The 25040-nt window shown below is 38.9% G+C and overlaps 1 protein-coding gene across 2 annotated transcripts in view; it reads right to left on the reverse strand.

The window, feature by feature from the left end:
* Window positions 1-25040, reverse strand: part of ZNF385D (zinc finger protein 385D) — a 443232-nt gene that overhangs the window by 338191 nt on the left and 80001 nt on the right. For both annotated transcript variants that reach the window (XM_042477445.1, XM_042477444.1), the window contains one exon: window positions 15793-16071. In XM_042477445.1, the coding sequence (XP_042333379.1) occupies window positions 15793-16066 (274 nt within the window). In that variant the 5' untranslated portion in view covers window positions 16067-16071. The remainder of the gene's footprint in view (window positions 1-15792; window positions 16072-25040) is intronic.

Raw genomic sequence — 25040 nt, forward strand, 5'->3', positions numbered from 1 at the left:
GATACTCAAAAGTCACCATCCAAATTGTGAAGAATATTCAGAAAACTGTTCCGGTTGCTTCCAAAAATGTGTGTAAAGGAGACAAGATATTCAGCAAAGTTCAAGCTGAAAATTTGAAAATTTTAATATTCCGGTATCATCATTGCCTATGAATTATTCCATGTCCAAATACATGTAAGTACATGTAAGACTGACAAGTTTATCGCGTTTACTTTTCAGCCCAATCCAGGCACGGCGTAGGATCAGGCTGGAACAAGGGATTTTCTGTGCGATAAAACCCACCTCTCCCCTATTCCAGCCCAATCCCAGTCCAATTACAAATTTCCTAGTAAGAATTAATGTATTAACTGCACCGTTTTGAGACTATGCATATAAAGTTTTAATTAACATTTTCCCCAGATGATTATCCTAGGAAGCAAGGAAGCACAGAAGGGACGTACAGCAACGTTCAGTTGAAGAAGTTTTCATGGAGAGAAACAGGATCATGGTGGGCAAACTATAGTCTATGGTCTCCATGCTCCACTAGGGCCATTTTGTGTTCTCTGGAGACATCTGTAGGGTTAAAAGAATTGTTGCAAAAGGCCCCAATGAATAAATGAATAAAAGTATGAATTGCATATTCATCAAATTGTTTCAAGATAAGGTAGGCCAGTATAATATTGAGTACTTTTAAAATCGAACCAAAACATACACCCTTATTAGCACACATGCATACTTTGTAGTACCACAAATCTGTTAAAATCAGTGGATTGGATTCACATCATTAGATCCAATCAGGAAGATCATAGGCCTGAACCTGCAGGACCTGGGCAGAGCAGAAGAGGATAGGGAGTCTTGGAGATGTCTCATCCACAGGGTCACCATGAGTCATGGTCAACCTGAAGCCGTTAACAACAAGTTATCCTTAGCTGTTCTTTTTTTTAAACAAGTGCACACAGTTTTATGCATATTCTATTTTTCCTAAATGTTCCATAAGCTGTGCAAATTGTGCACCTCCAAAGGAAGCTGCACTTTATCTGGCAGTGAATCTCTGGGATTCCAAAGGGGTAGTTTCCTCCACAATGCCATCTTCAAAGACATTCTTTTCCATCCCTGGGCTGCCCACATTGTTCCACTTTATGGTATCCATAAAGCCTCATGTGTGCAGGGAATGGGAGCAGAATTGTACTGCATTTTTAAAAATGTAGGTCCTTTTAAATATTTAGAATTCTCTAGGAGGCTGATGGATTTGAAAGAATGTCTGGTGGTTCTTGAGAAGTTAATTTTGAATTGACATTGAATTTAAATTCTTATTAAATTGTTTTTCTGCATTACAATTTATTGGTTTTTATCTGTAATTTGTTTTAACTTATGATACAGCCCACCTTGGGAATAGCAATAGGAAAGAAGTAGAATATTACAAACCAAGGTGGTGAGGGTGATGTGTGTGTGTGCGCGCGTGTGCAAGTGAGAGCCAGTGCAGTGTAGTGGTTTGAGCATTGGACTACATATCTGGAGATCAGGGTTCAAATTCCCATTCAGCCATGGAAACCCTCTGGGTGACCTTGGGTGAATCCCACACTCTCAGCCCCAGGAAACCCTGTGACATTAGGGTTGTCATGAGACAGAAACAACCTGAAAGCACACAACAAGAATAAGAACAACATCTATCATGGAAAGATGAATTAAGTTACTTTAGCTACAGAAACCTAATAATTTTTGCTGGTCCTTTGAGTACCTTTCTGTGTTGCTAATGGAATTTAAATTTTATTTCCTGGACTTTAAAATGTTTCATCTCCCAGTATTGCATATCCAGAAAGAGAAGTGGCCTATCTCCATAGATGTCCCTCCATCCCATCTTTACTCAGAACACCAACATATTGACAAAATGCAGGCCTGGGACAAACATTGTCAAAACAAAATTTCTCATGTATCATTTTAAAGGTATCACTATTTGTAGATTTGTGATGTCTTTTGTTGTATTGTATTTTGTTATATGGCCAACAAGGCTACCCCTGGATATGTTTCCAGTTTATTGTACTATATAAACAGATTATTCACCATATTTTACTATAGATTTTATTAAATTTGCCAAGTGTGAATAAGAATCCTGAACAGAACTGGAAAAGCTTACCTACTTGTATGTTTAATACTCCCACCCAAACTAACAACGTGTCAGTAAAGTTATTTCTCAGCCTCATTTCTGGACAATTGCATAATGCTCAGGTTTGAAATGCCTAGACATTTTGGAACCAGGGTTCAAATCCCAGTGAGATCACTTCTTCCTTTCAAGTCATAAATAGACATTGTCATTTAGAAAGGTTTTTTGGAGGTGTCCCTAAAATCCAGCCAATCACCCATTAAAATCCACATGGATATTTCAAAATATTTGAGGGGGTTTACTTGAATCTGGAATGACAGCACTCAGGCCTCCAGTTTTATAGAGTGGATATATAACATTCAACTGCTGCCAACCACTTGGGTAAAGTAATGGAAAGAAAGCAATGTTTGGAAGAAAAAGCAGGAGAGCTCAATTATTTCAGTCTAAAGCCTTAGATCATTCAAGTTCATAAAATATATCTGAAAGGCTTTCTCTCAGTTATTCTCCCTTTTCATTCACAGAGTGATGGTATTCCTAACATACTGCATATGGGCAGAAAGAAAGCCCTTCAAAAGCCCTCCATCAATCCTGCCAAATTTCTATGCTATTTATAGAGGAACTCCATTGTCAAGATCCTCCCCACCCCAGTTCTTTATTCTGTGTAGCAAAGAAACTAACAAGGTTTCACATTTTCAGGCTGCCAACATATCAACATTCATTTTACAATTCAGCGATATGTATGTGTAGCAGAAGCCAATAAAGAAAATTGACAGAAAGATAACTGACGCTCTGGCACCAATTGCTGGTCACTTTTAGAGACTACAAGACAGGACACAGAGGTGAATATTTCATTAAGAAGCAGAGCCTTGATTCAAACATTTCATGGGGCTAACATTCAATTTTAGTGTCTCCCCTCTGTCATGCAGATGACATCTAAACCTCTGTCACACTGTCACTAAATTGGAAAGGGAGAAATCTCAACAAGTTTGTATTCCTTAATTTTGAAAGTACTCAGTGGACCTTAACCGAGGACAGCCCCCTGCAGGATTTGGCTATCAGAAAACAGAATTGTATTTCAAGATTGGGAAACCCTCCAAATATTATTGGACTCCAACCCTCATGCCAATATGCTTCTTTTGCCTGGACAGTAAAGCTGCTACAATCATGAGGTCCTGGATCCTTATGGCTTAATGTAAGAATCTCAATAACCATTGCACTCAGATGGCTACCTCTTGTTGTGCTTCTAAGTTCAACAAATCCAAGTTTGTAGATAAGGCCATATTCCTGTGCCACATTGGAAACTTTCAGTGCCTTCTTGGAATAGACAGTGAAGATAAGGGCAAGTTTTCTGTTTGCTACCCATTATTTGAATGACCTCTTATTCATCAGACCAGCACATGGCCAAAGTTAAGGTCACATTTCACTCATATTCCAGGGATTTGCCAGCGTGGGACTGTTTCTGACAAGACTGAAGGGCCCAGTAATAAGCTCGTATATTTGGGCATCTGATTTGATTCAGTATGAGGAACATTGTGCCTTGTTGTCCAACTTATGGCGACCCTCCTACCTAGAGACAATTGCCCTTAGGGAATATTTAAAATGCTGTTCTCATGGTGTTATCTCAAGAAGTTACTGGCTGTTTGGGGATTCCCCAATTGGCCTGAAGGGTGGTTTCGCAATGAAGAGCATTTAGTGTCCATCTTGTCAGAGCTACAGGCAGTGTTAGTGTTCAGTGTTCTGCATCATCACGTTAGGATTACAAGGCACATGGATGATAATATGAGGTTCTGGGTGGATTAAAAAAACAAAAAACAAAACAAAACAAAACGACAGTGTTTGTCTATTCATTAGCTTCAGTTACAGGCCTTCACATTCACCCACATACATTCAGTATCATTAGTTTTAGAATTTATGTCCAGGGCTGTTGATGTGGATTCTGCTGGTTAGAAAGCTAAGGGTTCAAACACCTTAGAGGGTTTGATGTTTTTGGGCTTTATTAACATACAGTCCTCCTATTAGAGACAGTAATGAGGCTGGTCTCTCATTTTGTCCTTGTGTGCCTGTCAGATAACATTTCCATTTCAGCATGCTGCATTCCAAACTAAAAGACTGCAGGTGCCTTACCTTGATTTAAGACATATTTCACTCTCAGAAACCAGAATTAGATAGCAATACAGCCCTTATCCAAAGGCTAGTTTCTTGCTATACTGAGGCCAAGCTGCTGCATGTCATCACCATCACCATCATCTATATCCTACATTAGGACTGGAATTTAAGGTGGCTTACAAATTTAATTACAATATGATTAAACAGTAAGAAAAAAATCAACATTAAAATAGAATGTCTGGAACAGGTGAGCAGGAAAAAGAGGCTGGAACCTACATTTTCTAGAAGTGGGACAAAACCCCACTGTCCACACCAGTTACTCCCAAGGGGGTCTGAGTGCGCACAGCCCAAACCCTTGGCATGCTGAGTAATTGCTTTGTTGTTCTTGCCTCCTATGCATGTGCACCATCACACAAACACACTGCTGGTGACTGCCTGCTGCCTAGATGCCATCCCACTGGATGGCCAACCCTTTGAATGGCCACACAGTTGCATCTGTGATCCTCCACTGGTACAGGGCATCAGAGCATTGCCCCTTCACTCAATGCCCCCTCTTGGACTGTCTGGTTTGTGTATGTTGTACTTATATCCACTGGAGGTGTCACACTTTCACTTTTCTGCATTGCCACCCTGGCCACTTGGACACGCCGACTCCGTCCTTTTGTAATGCATCCCTGCACCAGTGCATTTATATGCAGCTTTAGAGCTAGGGTTAGGAAGTATCATTCTTTCAGAACTGCTCTCACATTGGGGCATATTATCATCATCATCATCACCATCATCATCATCATCATCATTTGTATTCTGCCTCTTCCGGAGGATCGGGGCAGGTAACAACAGAAATCAAATACAATTTATATAAACAAGTTATCAAAATATTCCCTCAATCCCCCAACCCTCCCCCCTCCTCAATTAAAACTACAAATTAAAACAGAACAATAGTATAACACATTTTAAAATAGCAGTGGGAGTGGGCACTTTTTTAAGCGGGCGGTAATTCTACTCTAGTAGGAGATCAGTCTGGGAAGGCCTGCCGGAAGAGATTCAACTTAATCACTTTCTTAAAAGCGTCAAGAGATGCAATATAGTGGATCTCCTCCAGCAGGTCATTCCAAATTTCTGGAGCAGCAGCTGAGAAGGTCCTTTGGGAAGTCGCAGCCAGCCTAGTTTTCTTTGGTCGCAAGAGATTCTTCCCAGAGGACCTGAGTGTGTGGGAAAGATTATATGAGAGGAGACATTCCCTCAAGTAAACTGGACCCAAGCCATGTAGGGCTTTAAAGGCAATAACCAACACCTTTTACTGTGCCCAGAAGCTAATAAGCAGCCAGTGTAGAGATTTTAAAATAGGTATTATTCAGGCAGATTTAGATTTTCCCGCAACCAGTCTGGCTGCCATATTTTGTACCAGTTGAAGCTTCTGAACCTGGCACAAGGGTAGCCCCATGTAGAGCACATTGCAGAAATCGAGACGAGAGGTTACCAGTGCATGTACAACTGTCCCATGGCTCCAGGTAGGGTCACAGCTGGCATATCAGCCGAAGCTCATAGCATGCACTCCTGGCCGTTGCATCTATTTGAGATGTCAGCTGAAGCGACGAGTACAGGAGAACTCCAAAGCTGCAAAAACAGTCCTTTGGGGGAAGTGTGACCCCGACCAGAACTGGTGAACATATCTCCATACCCAGATTTATATGCAGGGTCAATGGTGTGCACTTTGCGCCTTCAGTCAGACTACTTGAGCTTCTTTTTGCTATAGTTTTTAGCCCTGGAATGTGGCTTCAATCCAGCTTCTGGAGGCATGCATCAGCTAAACACCCTGCTTTCAAAGTGTCTGGAACCACTTTAATTGGCCTATCTGTTTCACCCCTTAAACTATTATCAATATAAAAATAATTTAAAACATACTCTTTTAGAAGATTTTTAAAACAATTAAAACAATGCAAATAAAAACAATACAGTATCCTATTACTGTCCTTTTCTTAACAGCTCAGTTCTAATATCTTGTCTGCATGAAAATGTCTTCAACTGCTGACAGTAAATAAGGGGTGGCCATTCTAACCTCCCTAAGGGTGGAATTCCAAAGTCTGGAGCCACTGAGAAGGATGTATTTCATGTTCCCACCCACTTGTGAAAGTGTTGGGACTTAAAGAAGGGCTTGTCCTGTGCATTTCAGGGTCTGGGAAAGGTACAATCTGTCAGATAGCCTAGATGTAAGCTTGGCCTGTTTAAGTCCTCTAGTCAGAATGGAGAGAACTCCTTCTGGATTGGGGCAGCTACATTAGTTGAGTGAGGCCTGGCTTTGTCAATATAGCCATTGGCAGATGGCTGTACAAAACTTATATTTGTCCTGGATTGCATAATTCTCACTGACACATTTTCATTTAATTTTAGCTTCTCATTTCAAGTCGGAGTTCATCTGTGGTAAAAGCTTTGTGCATTCATCTTGAAAATATGTCTCCAAGAATGTCTGAGAACAACACCTGTGTCTGGAAAATAATGTGCAGATATTTTGCTGTGCTGTTTAGAAATGTGGTAAAACATGCTAAAGCCAACGTTGTTGACAAAACACAAAGCCAAGCTAAATATAGCGGGCCTTTGCTATCTGCTGGGGTTTGGTTCCAGGACCCACCCACCCCCCTGTGGATACCAAAATCCATGGATGCTTAAGTCTCCATTAAATACAATGGATAATAGAATGGTGTCCCTTATATAAAATGGTAAAATCAAGCTTTGCTTTTGGGAATTTATATATTCTTTAAATATTTTCATGGATGCTTGAATTCATAGATTAAAAAAATCCATGTATAAAGAGGGCTGATTGTATTCCCCACATTACTTAAAGATATATTGCTGCTGCCAAGGAAGGCTCTACAAGCTCCATACATTTAGGGTAACAGAAGTGACATGGTAACTAACTGCACAGTGGCTTCCACCCATGTGATAGACACATCTGTCATTCCAGATATACCCAGCAAGAGTGCTGTATAAATTGGTTTACACCAGTTGGAAGCAGATCAATTGATGCCTGCATGTGGATCTATGCTGAGGCCAAGCCTTTTGTGTTGCCAACAATAAAGTTGTATCATTTTTTCTGCCAACACATGCAGTCTGTATGTTCACTATTGTTAAGTGAAACTTCACTTGATGTTGAGTCTGAAGTTGGGAAATGGAAATAAATTTTGATGTGTACAACCATCTTGATGAAATTAGCATTTTGCACCAACTGATATCTATTGTGAGAAAATGGATGTCGGACCTCAACCTTTTGGAAAGAAGACAATGTGCTTTTGCAAAATAAATGAGCACAAAGGAGCATGTATATTTTGAAAAATATGATAACTACAATGAACACAACTGGGGGGGGGGGAATATGAACCAACATGCTTTAGCCAATGGGAGAAGTTAATCAGATAAATTGCCCATATAAATGAACATATTTATGCATAGATTAGGTAAACTGTCCACATAAATGCTAATGCAAACATTAGCAAATTATGTAAAATATTTGCACATATTTTACTGTGGGAATACAACACTGATTTACAACACAGTACAAAACATGATGGGGAAAAGGACAGGTGAGATTTAGACAAATTTTAAAAGTCCAAAACTTGGGCTTCACACACCTAGAAGCATCAGCTGTACAGAACAGGCTAGAAGGAACTTCAATACTTCCCTCTGACTCATTTCAAAATTTCAGATCTAAATATTTTCTGCTGACTTCAGTTCACACGCTTTATTATATATCATGATTTTTAGTCTTGTAATATTATTTAATATAATTTGAAAGTAGTTTTCATTGAAGACAACGAAACTTAAACAGGTAGGATTAGGAATTATAACTGGTTAAAAAAACCCACATTTTTTCATCAGTATATTATATTGAATATGATGGATCTGAACAATTGTAATCCATAAAATTACCAGAACAGTGGAAATATGAAGTAACACGAAGGTATCCATTGTTGGTTTAGAACTTAATCTCTCTCATTCTGGGTAGTTGGAGAAGATTGAAAGGTAGTATCCTATTGAAGTGTTTTTAAAAGAAACAGACCTGACTTGCTTAGTTCAGATCAAACTTTCACAGAACAAATAATTAAAAGAGCAGAAACAATAAACTAATTGACTTCTCTGAAGAAAAAAAATGTGTGCCTACAACAACAACAAAATGACAGCTCTCTTTTAAAAACCACTTGTGGTGTTATTCTGAGTTATGGTAAAAAAAATCCCTTCATAGCTTTGAGTTCTCAAGTTGTTTATATTGGATTGCTTCAACCTACTTAACAGGTCTTTAGAGCTGCAGCTATAGTGTTTGGAGGATTTTCTTTTAAGTAATGCAAACCTAATCTGCAATGTCCATACAACTTTACAAGTTTAGAACTGTTCTCCAGACACTCTATTTATGACTAATAAGTCTTCAAATGCCAGCTTTGTGTGTCAGTATTATATATCATGTAACATACCAGGCAATTCAAAAATATTTTCTTTGGCTTTCTCAGCTACAGTATAGCCATCTGCATGTATCAAGGGTCACCGACATCAAAAGAATAGAAGATAAAAATCAAATAAAACATAATGAAATACTGTGGCACCTATTTTTAAAACTCTATTCACATGAAATATTTCAAAGCTCTGTATGAGGTTTTGGATAGCTTCAGCGGCTATCATTTACAGGATCACTAGTGTAGGCTTCTCTCATAACAGTACATGGAAAGAAGTGTTATATTTAAACCAAGCATATGCAAAATTTGTCTTTTCCACAAGGAACACAGAAATCAGTATATAATGAAGTCCCAAATCAATACATGCCTCAATTAATGAAAGTATTAGGTTTCCATTCGTCATAATTTGTCAGACCAGCAGACTAAAAATTAAAATTAAAATAGGGATTTACTTTTAGTATTAAATGTTCAAATTGAGCCACTATGGTCAACACCATAAATAATTAAGAAAGCTTGTTTATTGATATGTTTTCAGTGCTTTTTTCCCAGATTAACATAACACTGTAGCATATATAGCAGCAGTCTAATTCTGTGAATAGTGTATAAGGTTAGGACTATTTCATATCCTTTTCTTTAACTAATCATATAGCTTGTAAATAATTCATTAAAATTAATGTAATTCATTTTTTTAAAAAATGACAATATTAAAAGTCATTATTTAAATAATTAAACAACAACATTATTAATGGACTGAGCAAAAAGCGTTGCCATTTTCCTTACTGAAGTCATGCCATTTACCCTCTGGTGCACAGTGACAATGTTTTTGTGTCAATATATAGGTCACTAGCTCTCAGTGATTCAGCCCTACATATTGTATTGAAAACACTGTATCTGCAAACAACTGAAACCAATAACTATAGTCTACAAGTGTTGAAAAGCACTAAATTTGGTGTAAATGAAATTAGAATTGACTGGATTGTTCTGCGCATATGAGCCAATGAAAACATGTCTCAATATCTAAAATTGCCTCAATATCTAAAAAATCTCATTTGGAGTTTCAGGTACAGGGACATACTGGACATCACTGTATCTCTGTAGAATGAAATTGGCAGTTCATGAAAATGCTGGAGATATAATGTAGATAATGCTTCCTTGGTGCATAATATGCAGGAGTTTCACCTTTCTAGCTAGATATATTATAATGAATTAATTTTAGAAGTAGTATAAGAAAAATCATTGATATCCATGTATATTTTTAAATTATATTCCCATGACTTAGAATTTAACTGGTGATAACTGGATCCCTGCATGTGCTTACTGTCACTAAAAGTCCTGTACTTCAAGGTTGGAAAAACAAATATTCGCCAGCCATTGTTTAACAATCGGACAATCTTATTGTTTTAGCAATGGATGAAAATGTACTGTGGATGTCAGCTCCAAATAAACGATGGTTTTCCTCCTAACCACAGGCTTGTTCCAGAGAGTGACAGGAGAGGGGGATTCCTGTTTAACAATGTGGTGATTAAGATGTGGGGTGCTGCAGGATTACATGCTGTCTGTCATGCTGTTTAATATCTATAGGCAGCCACTGAGTGAGCACTTTAGGAGTTGGAAAGCCTGCCTTCAGTGTGATGAAACTCATCTCAACTTTTTCTTACTGTCAGAACCAGCTGGTGATAACTGAAGATGCCAGCCACAGATGCTGGTGAAACGTCAGGAAGAAATTCTTCTAGAACATGGCCACATAGCCTGAAAATCCCACAAAAAAACTACAGAGTCAGCTGAGTTTGTGTTGATTTTTTAAGAGCACCTGGATGCTGTAATGGGGGGGGGGGGTAATAAACAGAAGCTAAATCACAATAAGGAAATTCTCAAGTCCATGAACTAGGTAAGTGACCCATCTTGGATTAACTTGCACCATGCCTCCTGTGGCAGCAAGTCAGTAGATTATGAGTATGGGTTCTGCTACAACCATCTCTTTCACTGGAGGGCCAGGAGCACTCTGTTGTTCAGAGTGCCCAGAACCAGCTTCAACTGGATATGCATAACAGCAGTCCAAGCGCTAGTGACTTTCAGATTATTCTAGTGTAGTATACTCTACATGGAGTCTGCCCTTGAACTAAATACCAGTTCCATGCTAATATCTTCATAACATAGCGCCCTGGTGGTGCAGTGGTTAAATGTCTGTATTGCAGCCTCTCAATTATAAACCGCAAGGTTGTGAATTCAATACCAGCCAAGGGCTCAAGCTTGACTCAGGCTTGCATCTTTCCGAGGTCGCTAAAATGAGTACCCAGCTTCTTGGGGCAATTAGCTTACACATTGTAAACCATTTAGGGGGTCCTTAAGTGTACTGATAAGCAGTATAGAAATGTACTTGCTATTGCTATAGGTGTTTGCATTTAATAAATATACCAAATAGGCTAAGAACATCATGGGCTGAATCTGCAAACTGCAGAGATAATCCAGTTTGACACCACTTTAACTATCATCCCTCAGTACTAAGGAGTTCTGGGAATTGTAGTTAGTTGTTGCACCAGAGCTCTCTGATAGAGAGGACTGTCTCACAAAACTACAGTACCCAGAATTCTATGATGCTGAGCTATGGCAGTTAAGGTGGTGTCAAACTAGATTATTTCTGCAGTGCACATGCTGCCATGCTTTTTAGCACTGAGGTTGTTTTTTTTTTTAAAGAAAATTACAAAATTGAACTCTGAAATAGAAACTGCCCCAGTTGTTAAACAATGGAAGAGACAAAAAGAAAAAAGAAAGAGAAAGCCAGTCAGTAAATTCCCTAGCTACATAATCACTATCTACAGTAGGCAACTTAAATAAAATAGTTCATTACCATGACTAGTTTACTCCAAAAAATAAAACAAAACCACTACAGTCTTGATTTTTAGCATTTTAACAGGAAAGCACATAGTCCCTTTGGGATTCTTTAGTTATGTTTTAAAACATTAACTTCACAAGTTTTACAGTTCGCCAAATAACAAGACAATAAAGCTTTGTCAGTAAAGCTGCACTGATTTCTGACAATGCTGTCTCTCAAAGGTGCTTTGGTTGCAGCTTTCAAAAGACTTGGCAATAAGTCTTAAGGTCAACATCACTCTGTTTGAGGAACGCAATCAATAAACATATCGGAAAATCCTATCTTGTGATTCAGGAGTAAATTAGCTAACAGGTCTTGGTCTGATCTAAATCAGTTATTACTAGACAATTATGGCCAGTGAATAAGAAACAGCAAAAACAAAAGGAATCTAGTTTCAGAGAAGGAAGATGGGGATAGCTTTGTAAAATGACTGTGCTTGCTATGTTCATCTGATAGGCGCTAAACTAATGGTGGAGTCCTAATTCCTCTAAAAATAAAGGAAAATTTAAGGAACAGTGTTTATTCAATCAATAAAGTAGGAAAGTTGGTAACCATTCTCTTTTCATTCGTTAATAGAAACCAAGGCAGAAAAAGATTTCAGTGCAGAAATGCTTAAAAATATAAAAAGTCAGACTCTTACAAACTGGGGAGACCTCCACAGCATGTATGGAGTCAACAAGATGCAGAATTAGACTAGAAATAATGCCAGCCATACAGGAACAATTTAAGGAAAATAAGAAGCAAATGTAGTATTCACTGTCCCCTAGACTCTTCCCCATCACCTCCAAAATTCTGTTGGTGTCATACTCAGAGTAAAATGAATAGTAGCAAATGGTTATTCAGGATATTCAGTTAAGCTTACATTTGTGAAGTTAAAATGTAACCTTTTATTTAACTAGCTGTAAGACCCAAGAAACTGCATTATTATATTTTTGACAGACAGGTCTGCGCTTGGTGAATCACAAATCATCATCTTAAATTTCAAACAAAATTCATTTCTGTTCCAATGTAGTATAAATTCTTAGATTTCTAAAATAATATTGACAAGTGGAGAAGGGTTTTGAGCCTTCGTAGAACAAGTGTATTTAGAGGAGAAACTGAAGCAGAACACGATAGCAGATAAAATTGGAACAGAGTGTTCTGTGCATAGCTGTCAGCACAAATATCTGAAGTCAGGGAAATATGAATAGAACTCTGACAATGGCACATTTAGGATATGAAAAAGAGTTATGATGGGAGAAAGAGAAAAATGGATACAGAAAAAAAGGACAATAGTTGATAGGGCACATACATACACACATTAGAAGACAAAGAATCCTTAAGCTCCTAACTTATTTATTGATTAATAAATCAATGGCATTCATTGTTTGAAATGGCTGTTTTTAACTGTTTCAAAGATGAATTCTAGGATTGTTTTTAGACTGCTTTTAGGAGTGTTTTTTTAAGGTTATTTTAATGTATTGAAAATCTTTGCATTGTTTTAATTGATTTTTATTTGTTAATCACTTCAAGAGCCCATGTGGGTTGGAAAGCGACAGAAATACTTTAAATAATTATCTATATCTATTTACTGTCCCTTCTCCCTTTCCAGATAATAATTATATTCCAAAGTGCTTCACATCAATTAAAAAAAGAGAGAGGTCCTGCCTCCAGGCTGAACAAACTAAAGTGACAATATACAAAAGGGAATAAGAGCAAAGGAAATGTGTATCCCCTGACTGAGTGTGATCAGGAGAAAGGACTTTGCTGGCCTCTGGGGAGAAGAGACCAGCAAGTAAAAGAAGCATGGTGTGCCTGCACTGCATTTGGAGAGATGTGGTGGCGGGGCCCAGGTTATTTAAGGCCTGCGATTTTTGGAAGTATGGGGTTCCACATCTGACCCTTTGTCACAAAGATGGTTTGCTGTTAACAAAGTTTTAGTTTTGGGCAATTACTTCGAGAGTTCTGTTGATTGAGACTTCAGAATGTAATTTTTGCTACACATTCTTTTCAGATCAGTGCTGCTTCCACAGCAGCTGACCAGGACATTCAGCAGATTGGACATTGGAGGTCCAAGACTTATTGTCCATACATCCTGTCCTCTTTCTCACTAGTACATTTATTCTTCTTTCTCTGTTTCAGATTCTAGGTTTTCAATGATTAGACATCATGTGTGGATCTGTAACCACAGCATGGTGTACTGGGCAGCCCACCAAACCAGAAGAAGTAATTTTGGAAGCCAGTTGGTACTGGCTCATTGGGCTATTGTTGAATGGAAAGGCTGGTGAGGCCTTCATTGGAATGGTCTCATGCCCTTGCTGTTTGATGATTGCCAGATTTTCCTCCACATGTTCTAGTTATACATCTTGGTGGCAATGATTTGGGGTTATTGAAGGTCAAGGCTCTGATTCTTCAGACCATCCAGGATATGAGGTCTATCTCAGATAAGTCGCCCAAGGTTTTATTGGTATGGTCTGCCATGTTGCCTCGGCAAGTTTGGAGCTGTGGTGATGACCCATGATTGCTGAACAGAGTCCAAAGGCGAGCCAATAATGAGATCCACAAAGCTATAGAAGAAGAACTGGGTTACTATCTGCCACACATTGAGATCGTGCTGCAATGGCCTGAGCTCAACAGGGCGGATGGTGTCCACCTTTCTGACAAGGAAATGAGCTGTTTCTTCGAGACGTACAGGTCTTGTTTAGCTGACTTAGTGGGGGATAGAGGCTAAGCAGATAGGAATAGCAAGTACATTTCTATACTGCTTATCACTGCACGCCCTAAGCAGTTTACAATGTGTAAGCTAATTTCCCCCAACAAGCTGGGTACTCTTTTTAGCAACCTATGGAAAGATGCAAGGCTGAGTCAATCCTGAGCCCTTGGCTGGTATTGAAATCACAACCTTGTGGTTTGTGAGTGAGTGGCTGCAGTACAGTTGTAAGATACGGTCCAGTTATGAAAACAGTAAAATTATGACTTAGTATTACATGCATAAACCTTAGGCATTTTCATTTTTAACTCTTCTGAAATATGGCCACAGGAAAATTGGAACCTTTCACTAATTTTGTCAATTTACCACAGTTAAACTTAATTATGGCTTATCAAAACAATCTGGTAATTCTATTATTACCTCTCTCATCTAACTATTCACATCTGACTGTTCGACAGAAACACTAATGGCAAAAAAAAAAAATGCCCTTGATACTTCTGTGTTACTACGCAAAATGCAGGGAGAAGGCAGGACATTGAAACACCAAGGCAAGTAACAATGTTTTCTGTCTTCTCATGCTATTGTTGCAATGCAGTTTCCAGCCAGTGTTTCATGGGGATATTTTTTTTACTAGTAAAACATACCCAGTTGCTCTAGAATATAAACTGAGATGTGAATTGTTTATTGTTTTAATATACATCCAGTTCAAAGTAATGTAAAGTACTGAACTCAGTAGTTAAACGTCTGTCTGAATGAATGTTCCACATTCAGTGCTCAAAACGTTACTCTAGCTCCCGGAATTCCCCAACCAGTATGGTAATGGCTGACTGGGGGATTCTGGGAGCTTTAATATCTTTTCCAGTCCCTACCCCCCAACCACATCCTATTTGTAGCAACCAAATAGATTCAACTGAATTTGAATCCTGGATTTCCCACTAAGTGGCAGAAGAGTATCCCTTTTGTTCCCTAGACCCACTCACTTCTTTCTGAACACTTTCACATTTCTTTTCCTTATTCATTCTGTGAAGGGAGACAGTGTTGCAGAAACATGTGCTTCTACCTTGGCTTAGCACTACTTGAAATTATTATTCTACAATCCTTCCTCTTTGAACTAATAATTTTATTCTGCAGCTTTCAAGATCTTGCAATAATAATATCCAGACCTCCCAATCTTCTAAACACTCCTCAAGGGCAATCCCACCCACAGCACACCATTATAGTCTAATCTACAGTGAAAACACAAATATAATGTTTGCCAGATCCTTCACTAAACAAGCCTATAGCTCCCAGATAAAGCATAGAATGTAAACTACCATCTCAGCCACAATAATGGACTTTTAATAGTATAATCATTTGAACTGTATCTTCTGTAATCCAAGAAGTCTCAAAATTTACTCCTTACCAGTAATAATATCTTTATTGTTTAAAATCCAATATTTCAGTTTCCATTACACTTCTAAATCATGTTAGAATTGTACAAGGCATCAAAATGTCCTCAAAATGGAATCAACCACTGTTTCAAAAGCATGTCCAATATACATTCACAAATGAATCTGCTAGGCATAAACAGCTGTCACAACACATAAAATACCAAAAAGCTTACCATGGTCATTTTTTAGATTCCCATTGCTGAGCTGTTTTAATCTTTTCTGGTGTGATTTCCCATTATAGTGGATCTGAGCTTGAGCAGGAGAGTTCAGCTGAATGTTGCACACATTGCATAAAGTAAAACTGACATGTTTCTTCTCCCTTTCTTTTTTTTCTTCATTGGCATCAGGTGTTAATTCTGCCTCACCTTCTCTTTCATGCAAACAAGTGAAATCTGCAGCATAGGGAACATTGTCTTGGGATGAACTAGGACTCCAGGGCTTCTTCATGATTTCTAAGATAACCAAAAGAAAGAACAATGAGTGATGCATGTGTATGTACAGAATTCCAAACTGCAGAAATTCAATTGTTAGTGTCAACTACAGTAGATCTACTGAATCAGTTGAAATGTGGCAAGTTAAAGCTTTGGTTGCATGGATTCTATGGGTCTACTCCAATTGAGACTAACAATTGGATTTGGGTCCATACTTAGACACAGTTTGAATAACTGGCTTTATCACATGGTGACTGCAAACACTCATGCAATAACATAGTTGGCTTTCTGGCTGGTTATTAAGTTTGTGCAAGTGATGAGTGATACAGACTGGCTGCCAAGAAAGTACTCTACAATGTCAATGAAGTGCTAATTTTTAAAACCATATTTCCAAGCTACTCTAAGAAACATCTTCTCAATGTAAAAGGGTCCCAGTACTGGCAATAGCTTGGATCTCTGTCCCTTTCCTCAACATCCAGAAAAAAATCATTGTGTGTATAATGAAGTCACGGCTAGCAGTCTGCCCAACAGCTTTGTTCGCATACACAGAACTAGATGCTAGCATGGATTGCATCATTTCTAATCAAGGTAGAGATGCTTCCATTATTTAAAAATATGGGGTACATATAGAAATTGAACAGTGGGCAAAGAGAAGGCTAAATCTTGTTTCTGGACAGCTTAATTTTCTCTTTGCCACAAGTCCATTCTGGGAGAGCATTAAAACTGACATTTCCTATTCGTATTCTGAATTGACACAGTCCAGTCCATTACTCATTTTGATTTCTTCTATTGCTAAATAAAGTTTAAGCCAGAGCTATCATGGGAAAACATAGTAACACATAAAAAACCAAAGGTCCTTTATCATGAGTGACATCATGAGTCACTGAAGCAGTGAATTCATTCTAGGTTTATTCCAGAATTTAAAAGATCTATCTAATGTGCTGAACCATTTGGGGCACTGAGGTCAGCACTGTGGATCCTTCTGACATGGAAGCCATTGGCCATTCCCTGGTCTCCACTTTTATTGTGAATTCATTAACCTCTTTTCTGATAATGAACTCATATGTAGCAATACAGAGAACTATTAACTGAACTTGAATTAGAAAACGAACTATGTTAAAAACTGATAATGATTAATGAATTCTGCTTTGACCTACTTCAGCTTTCTGTTTCAAGAAATCTGACAGCAGATTGCCTTTGGATTTTTTTTAACACACCAAACTCTTCTCTTTCATGCACATACTACATGGATTAATAGTATTTTATAAACAGTAACATGCTAACATTTATACAGTTTTATCATAACAGATCTTGTGATATATGAGGGTTTATCATAACAAATCTTGTGATATATGAGGTTTTTCCTCAGCACCTTCAATCTGTAATCATGAAATTCATTAGCTATACAAAAAATGTTAAGTAATTACATGTTAAAGCCTCAGATTCCAACAGAGAAATCTAAATGTATTAAACCCCAGTAAAATTGGCAGTTCATTATGCTACAGGCCAGACAGCATAGTCATTGTGGTCAGACTAAAGTCAATGACACATTTGCAGGTTTTCATGACAAAGCTCCTAGAAATAAATGTGTCAGAATGCTATTAACTTGAGTAAATTACGTTACAGTAAAAAAAAGAAGAAAAACAGTTCAGACACAGCTCTACTAGAAAATTGCTGTACAATTTGGGTAAGTTAAAATGTTTCATATCAGTTTAACAACAGTTACATACTGTGTAAAATGGAGTTATTATCCATTTTTGGCCACATAAAATACCATGAGAAGTACAGATTGAGCTTGTACAAATACTGAGTATTACTAGCACAGATAGGATTTCCAACCATCAGTTTGATATGCATCTTTCTGAAGGAGAAAAGTAAACATTTCAAAATACCTATATACAACTCGGTGTTTCTGATTCAGTGCTTTTGCAATACAAGTTCTATAAACATTCATGAAACACACTGTTATCAGGAATGCTCTCAAACTGCATGTATGAACACATGCAAGTTCTGAGAATGTGTGCCTGTAAATGAACTTGTGACTTTGGCAAGAGTGCTTCTTAGGCAGATTGGAGTCAAGCCACTCAGAGCTATTGAAAGAGAGATTTTATTAAATACACAGGAATCAAAATATACATAATGACTTCATTAGCAAATAGAAAAAATATGTGTAACGTTTCACAAATGGCAAACAGTACCTGCAAAGCATACAGAACACAGTTGCTTGAGGATGAATAACTATTAATTAAAATGAGCCAACAACCAAAAAGTAGGAGATACATCCTCTAATCCTTACAAGAGTAAACTTCAGTGTACAGATAAAATAGCTCCCAAAAGATTTCGGATCGAAAAGAGTGAGACCACGCCTAAGCAATTACTAGCAAAAGCCTTCCAAGAACCGGAGAAAAGCATCTGCTTTTCAGAAAGATGGAAACTTGAAATAGGTGCTGCTTACAGAATGAATTTGTGGTCTTTATAATTGTTTTGATGTGGGAAACAAACTCTTACATTTTGCTCAAGTTTGTATACTTCACAATCTTGCACTGTCTCTGGATGTTGTATCATTTTACTAAGGCTCATATGAGAGAGATTACTAATGTATTCTGACTAATAAACACATAGTAGTGTGACCTGATCACACTTGTCCCAAAGGTGACCTTCACTAGCAGTACCAATTTCCTGTACATAATGCATTCCTCCTTTGAACAATGCTTCCATCTCACTGCTCTTTGCCTAGTAGTCATGTAATGGAAGCTGTACTTTATGTTTGCCATACAGGAATCCCACGCGTAGACCCACCTCAGCCTCGTTGCCTAACATGTTTGCTGTTCCCCCTGGAGAAACATATTTCATGCTATGGGGGCATGTTTTGCCTGCTGCTCCTAGGAAAATCTTTAGAAGGGTCCTGCAGTATGCAATAAGGACCGACTGCTGAATAGACTTCATTTTTCTAATATTCAGTCTTGATAAATTGCCTATAATTTTTTAAAACCTAATTTTGTGCATGTCCTATTGATTTTCTAGTTATTGGACCTCCACACACATACACACCACCACCACCACCTTTTTCTCTTAAAGTTGGCACCCAGACTTAATAATAATAATAATATTTATTTATAACCCGCCTTTCCCTGTGTTGGATCAGACTTGACTCAAGACTTGAAGGTAGAGATTTGAGACTTGACCTGAGACTTGGAGTAATGGACTTGAATATTGCATATTACTGCATGATAGTTTGAAAAAGTATTTTCTCACACTGGACAAGATTGGGTTTTTTTTCATATTTCTCAATTACTTTGCATTTTAGGGCTTTTTTATAAACAATTTTGCACAAAATTCAATGTACAAAAGAAAAATTAAGAAAAATGAAAAAATGAAGGGTAAATGCTGGCTTTTTCACTTCTGCAGAGATTTGGGTATAGATAATAAATAGAAATAACGAAGGAACATCATTATTCCCCAAATTCCTCCTTTTACTTTCCAACATCAATCCATCTTCTGCACTGAAGGTATTCCCCACTAGAGAGCAGTATGCATTTAAGATTACAAAATACTTTTCTATAGCAATCAAAATCATAACAATGTTTTATCTATATTTAGCTTACAACTATGCAAATATTTTCTGACCTACTCAGTCATTTCAAAAAAATACCACTTTATATTATAAATTATGCATACGTTGTAGTTAACATAAGAGGAACACAGAGCATGCATAAATCCTGGCAGTTTTGCATACTCAGATCAATGTACAGAGGCCTGTTACAGACAGCCAAAATAAAGCTGCTTCGAGTCACAGTGGAGGTATGGTGCTTCAATGATGCATGAGTCCTAAGAGTCCAGAAGCCACACCAAAGCCACGCTCCAGTCCTTAGTCATTGCCATAAGTTGGAAATGACTTGAATGCACACAACAACAACAACAACTACAACAACAACAACAACATAGGCCGAAAACATCTTTGGATGAGAGGATTCACATTTCTACTGTAGGAGAATGCTTAAGTATGCAATCAAATAAAATAAGCAGAAAATCTCAATTAAAATCAGGTGATGAAGGGAGGTTGGAATGCACAGTTCCATCATGCCTTGGCCCAGGAGTTCATGAAAAGCCCTCTTTCCATCACAACTATCTCTGGTGTGGCTTCAAAGGGTGAAAGGAACAGATAGACACAATTCCATCATGCCTTGGCTCATCAGCTAAGGAGATCCCTCCCTCCATACCAACTGCTACTGTAGGCTGTAAACCTGAGGTAGGGAATTGTTGGATTAACAGTTTGTAAACCACTCTAAATTCCAAAACACACTGCAGAGATAATCTAGTTTGAGACTGCTATAAATGCCCTGGGAACTACAGTTTTGTAGACATTTAGCCTTCCCTGTCAGAGTGCTCTGGTACCACAATAAACTACAATTCCCAGGACTCCCTAGCACTGAGCCAGGGCTGTTAAAGCAGTCTCAAATGGAATTATTTCTGCAGTGTGTTTTGGACCTAAGAGATTTTTTGGCTGAAAAGCAGGATATAAATATACTACATAAATAAACAAAATTTCTTTATTTGATCTGAAAACATTGCAAATGTTAATGGATGGGATTCCTACTTTAACCCAGTAGTTTAAATTTTAACACATTTTTTCATATCAGATTAGACAGGTGGCATTTCTAAAGCTCTATTTCCTTCTGCATTTTGAACCCAATGACCCTGGATTATTGCATAAAGACCTTCTTAAACAATTGCATGCAGCAGCAAAGCTGTGTATCACATGTAATTGGAAGTCTCCAAGCAACCAACTGAACAGCAGTAAAATTTGAGAGATTATGGTTATGCACAAGTCTGTTCGCTTGTCTGACAAGCAAGGAATCCTTACATAGAAAGACAGACAGATAGAGATATTTTAACAAGGAACATATTAGGGCATTATTGTGACCAGTTGTATACAAAGATCATAAGTGAGCCATATAGTGTTTTCACGAGAGTGAATTTCTCCTTGTCCCTCAGCATGTCCATGGATATACTATGAAATATAATCAGTAATCATCTATTTATTAGCTTTGTTGCTTCTATTCTTTCCTTTATTTCGATATTTATGTCAATGTGGGGGGGGGGGGGGAAGCAAAACCACCCAAGAAAAAGGATGTGTCAAAAAACTGCTTGAAAAAATACTTCCTTTAAGTACTTCCTGAGTACAAAAAACATTTTTAAACAGAATTATACTACATAGTTTGTCACTCTAAACCCTGATTACTCCACGTCTGTACTATTGCAAAGCAATGCAAATTTAAGTTTCCGACTATTTGCAAGTACTTGTAGCAAGAGGACAAGTTACTTTTCACATACATTATCACTTAAACATCCTTAAATATGCCAACACTTACTAACACAGTTTTTCAGTTTAACTTATTCCCAAGTAAGTGTGCACAGGATAGATTGCAGGGAGCCTTTATTACTCCTGGGCTCAATGACAACAGCTGTCCTGACATTTCTTAGTGCTTAATCCTTTAGTACACTTCTGATGGATGGATTGATAATTGCAAAGGAGTTTCAACTACATAGAAGGTTTGGTGATCCATATACGAGATTATTTAGAGGGCCCAGCCTTACCCAGTCTAGTGGGAGGTCTTGAGTCCCCATGTTTCCATTCCAGGGGCAATAGTTGGGAGTGTAAATATCTATATACAGATATTTATTGCTAGTATTTATACAAAGTGCTTTATGAACATATTTCAATATGGGTGGGGGGAGTTAAAGTATCTGTACTAATGTGTATATTACAATGTAAAAAAACAGCACAGCAGAAGTAAATTAGCAAAACACAATGAAAGTCCAAAATGTTGAACCTAATTAAAAACCCAGTTGTGTTACAAATCTTCAGTCCCTGAAGCCTTGAACTCAATTCTAGCTCAATGATGGTTAGACGTACAATGAACTTTGCTTGACTGTATTAGCGTGCGCATGTTTAAAAAGAAAGAAAGTAATAGATATCCCTTGTGGAAAACTAAATGACAAGAGCTTATTTGTGACAATTTCTGATTTAACTAGCACAGATTGCAATACGTTTCAAGATGAAATTGGAGATGAGAGGAAACAAATTACAAATTATCTTCCTCCTCTGAACTACTCATGTCTATCCTGTTCTGACATGGAATGAATGTTCCTGCCAGGAAAAGATGGACAGAGATTGTTATTGTGTTACTGTGTGTGTGTGTGTGTGTGTAGCTAATTGGATAATAAACTGGTGTCAGAATTTATAGTTCTCCTTAATTATTTTTTCTAACTACAGTTCTTATGAACAGTTACCCAACTGAGTAGAAAACCAGTGGGCTTCACAGATGGAACATTCTCAGTTGCTGTTGCACTCTACGATTCTATATATCTATGTTTCTAAAATAATGAAAGAATCAGTATTTGGTCAACCTACCATTTGATACCGAATTTTACACAAATTGATATCCTCTTGTAACTAGACTGTACTGTGCAACTGATTGTTCGCTATTATTTTTTGCCCTCATTTCTGATGGAATCTACATGGAGACTAAAGTTGACTGAAAACAGTACAGTGAATAGTTGGCCTCATGAGCCGATGGGACCTCTTCCAGCTGCTCGTTGTACAGTACTTAAACGAACTACTTGAACTGATGAAACCCACAAGTCCGATACAATTGGAGATAGCAGCTACTGAAAGGATGTCAGTACAATAAAACCATTCTGTAGCTTTGTTCCCCCTAATTTTATTAAAGAACCTCAATCCGCACAATGAATAACTACATTTTCTCACAAGCTGTGAAACAAAAACACTGTCACAACAATTAGAAAAATCCTAAAAGTAGCTTTAAATACAGCCTGCTGCACAATAAAAAGATATTGAAGAATTGAAAACAAGCATTAAAGAAGTGGAAAAAAACTTCAAGTGCAGTCTTTGATCTAGCCCAACATAAGGGACTAAACACTGTGAGGAAGAAAGAAAAATGTATTGAAAGCAAACTGAAGAGACAGGAAAAAACTTTGGCGCGTTACAGAACGCCTAAAAGCAGCGGTCTGCCAGGGCGCAGGTTGCTGCATCCGGTGAACCGCCGCGGCCAAAACCGCGGATTCCCGGGTGCAGCCAAAAAGAAGAGCCCTTGGAGTGGTGCCGCGAGGTGCTAGTCGCACACTCGTTGGCGTCACTTCCGACCGCGTGACGTCTGGATGCTATGGTCCTCGATGTCAACATGGCAGCCCGCATGTGGAACGAGTGCCGCCATTTTTGTGCAGCTCTGTGAGTACAAGGCTGGGGCGTCAGGAAGTGATGCCCCTTCCTACCCTGCTAATGCAGAGCGCGTACTTTATGCCTGTCCGGAACGGGCCTAAGTTCACCTTTTTATATGCATTTGGGAAGACAGGCAGAAGAAGAGTAAATTGCAAGGCATCTGGCCTGATTTAGGAATCAAATGGAGGACATGGTCCTAACAAGACATCAGAAATGTCAGAGGGGAACTGTGATGCTCGTCCTTAAACAAGAAATCAGCAACCTACATGAATTATCTAATGCAGCTGATCTGCAGCATGAGGACATAATATGGAATTTTTCCACTTGCAAATAAAACTATGCAAAATATTTATCTGTTTGATTTATATACATATTTCTCCCAAAATGCACTCAATGCAGAAAAAAAAGGCAGAGAGAGTAGAAACTGTATATACCGGCTCTATAAACCATGGAAATAATGTATAGATCCCTTTAAAGTGAGCAGTTGGCTTGAGCATCAAACAAGTATCATAACACCACTGAACAGCTACAAGACTCTCCAATGTATTAAAGACTTATATGTCCAATATCAGTTCATTAAACACATATGACAAGGAGCTCCAGGACAGAAAGAAACAAGGAGGGCAGAAGCTGAAGGGAAAAGATTACATTGATATTAACAACTGACAGGACAATGTCCCACAAGGATCAAGGACATGTGGTAATCCAACTGTGATGTAAGGGATGGATAATAAACCTCTGTTATTAATCTTTTTGCTGGACCATCTTTGCATTTTGAAAAGTACTTATACAGTAACTGAATTGCGACACATGCTTTAAACTTTAAATATTCTAAAAGTGTAAGGGAGATAAAGTGGGGGAAATAGGAATTCAGCTCAGGGGTGAGGTCTGTCCTCTTCTGAGCCCACAATGGCGGCGTCTCTCGGAGAGCTGAAGGCACATTGGCATCAGTACTGAATGCTGGGCAATGAGGAATGGGATCAAAGAAGGGAAAGGCAGGTTAGGCAACTATCTAGGCGGGTTACAGACAACAGAAGTACGCAACGAGCGCTACTAGGGTTGGAGGCGTGCTTCTGCACCCCCTAACCCTAATACGCGCTCCGCGCACAAAATGGCGGCAGCTTTCCACACAGCCGCCACCATCATTACCTCAGACTGTGCTGCCTCACATGAGCAGCGCGTTTGTGATGTATTGAGGCGCGCCATGGCGATAGTGCGACTTTTCTCCGGCCCGGAAGGAGCGCGATTTCCGCTCCACTGCCTCGTCCTCCTCGCCGCCGCCACACCGCACCACAGAAGAGCGCGGTGCAGCCTGGGGTCCTCTTGGCCTCCAAGAGCACCACCTTGTCCTGTTTGCGGCAGCGGCAACAGTGGTGAGGAGAACAAGGCTTGCCTCCGGCCTCCTCGCCCCCCGCCGCCACTGCAGGAAAGGCTGGGTGGTGGTCTTGGATGCCAAAAGGCCTCCAGGCCGCCACCCATCCCTTTTGCAGTGGCAGTGGTGGCAAAGAGGCCAGGAGGTCATGCCTCGTCTCCTCGCTGCTACCACCACCGAGGGCCGGGTGGCGGCCTGGGAACCTCTTGCTTCCAAGACCACCACCTGGACTTTTGTGGCGGCAACGGAGCGACAGAGCAGGTATCAGGGAGGGGAGAGGAGAGGGAGGAGGGGGCAGGAGGGAAGAAGGAAGTAGGGAGGAGGGAGTGAGGGAGGGAGGAGGGAGGGGAGAGAGTGACTTTTTTCCCCAATGGG

The sequence above is a fragment of the Sceloporus undulatus genome, chromosome 6 (genome assembly GCF_019175285.1).
Source record: "Sceloporus undulatus isolate JIND9_A2432 ecotype Alabama chromosome 6, SceUnd_v1.1, whole genome shotgun sequence".
Lineage (NCBI taxonomy): Eukaryota > Metazoa > Chordata > Lepidosauria > Squamata > Phrynosomatidae > Sceloporus > Sceloporus undulatus.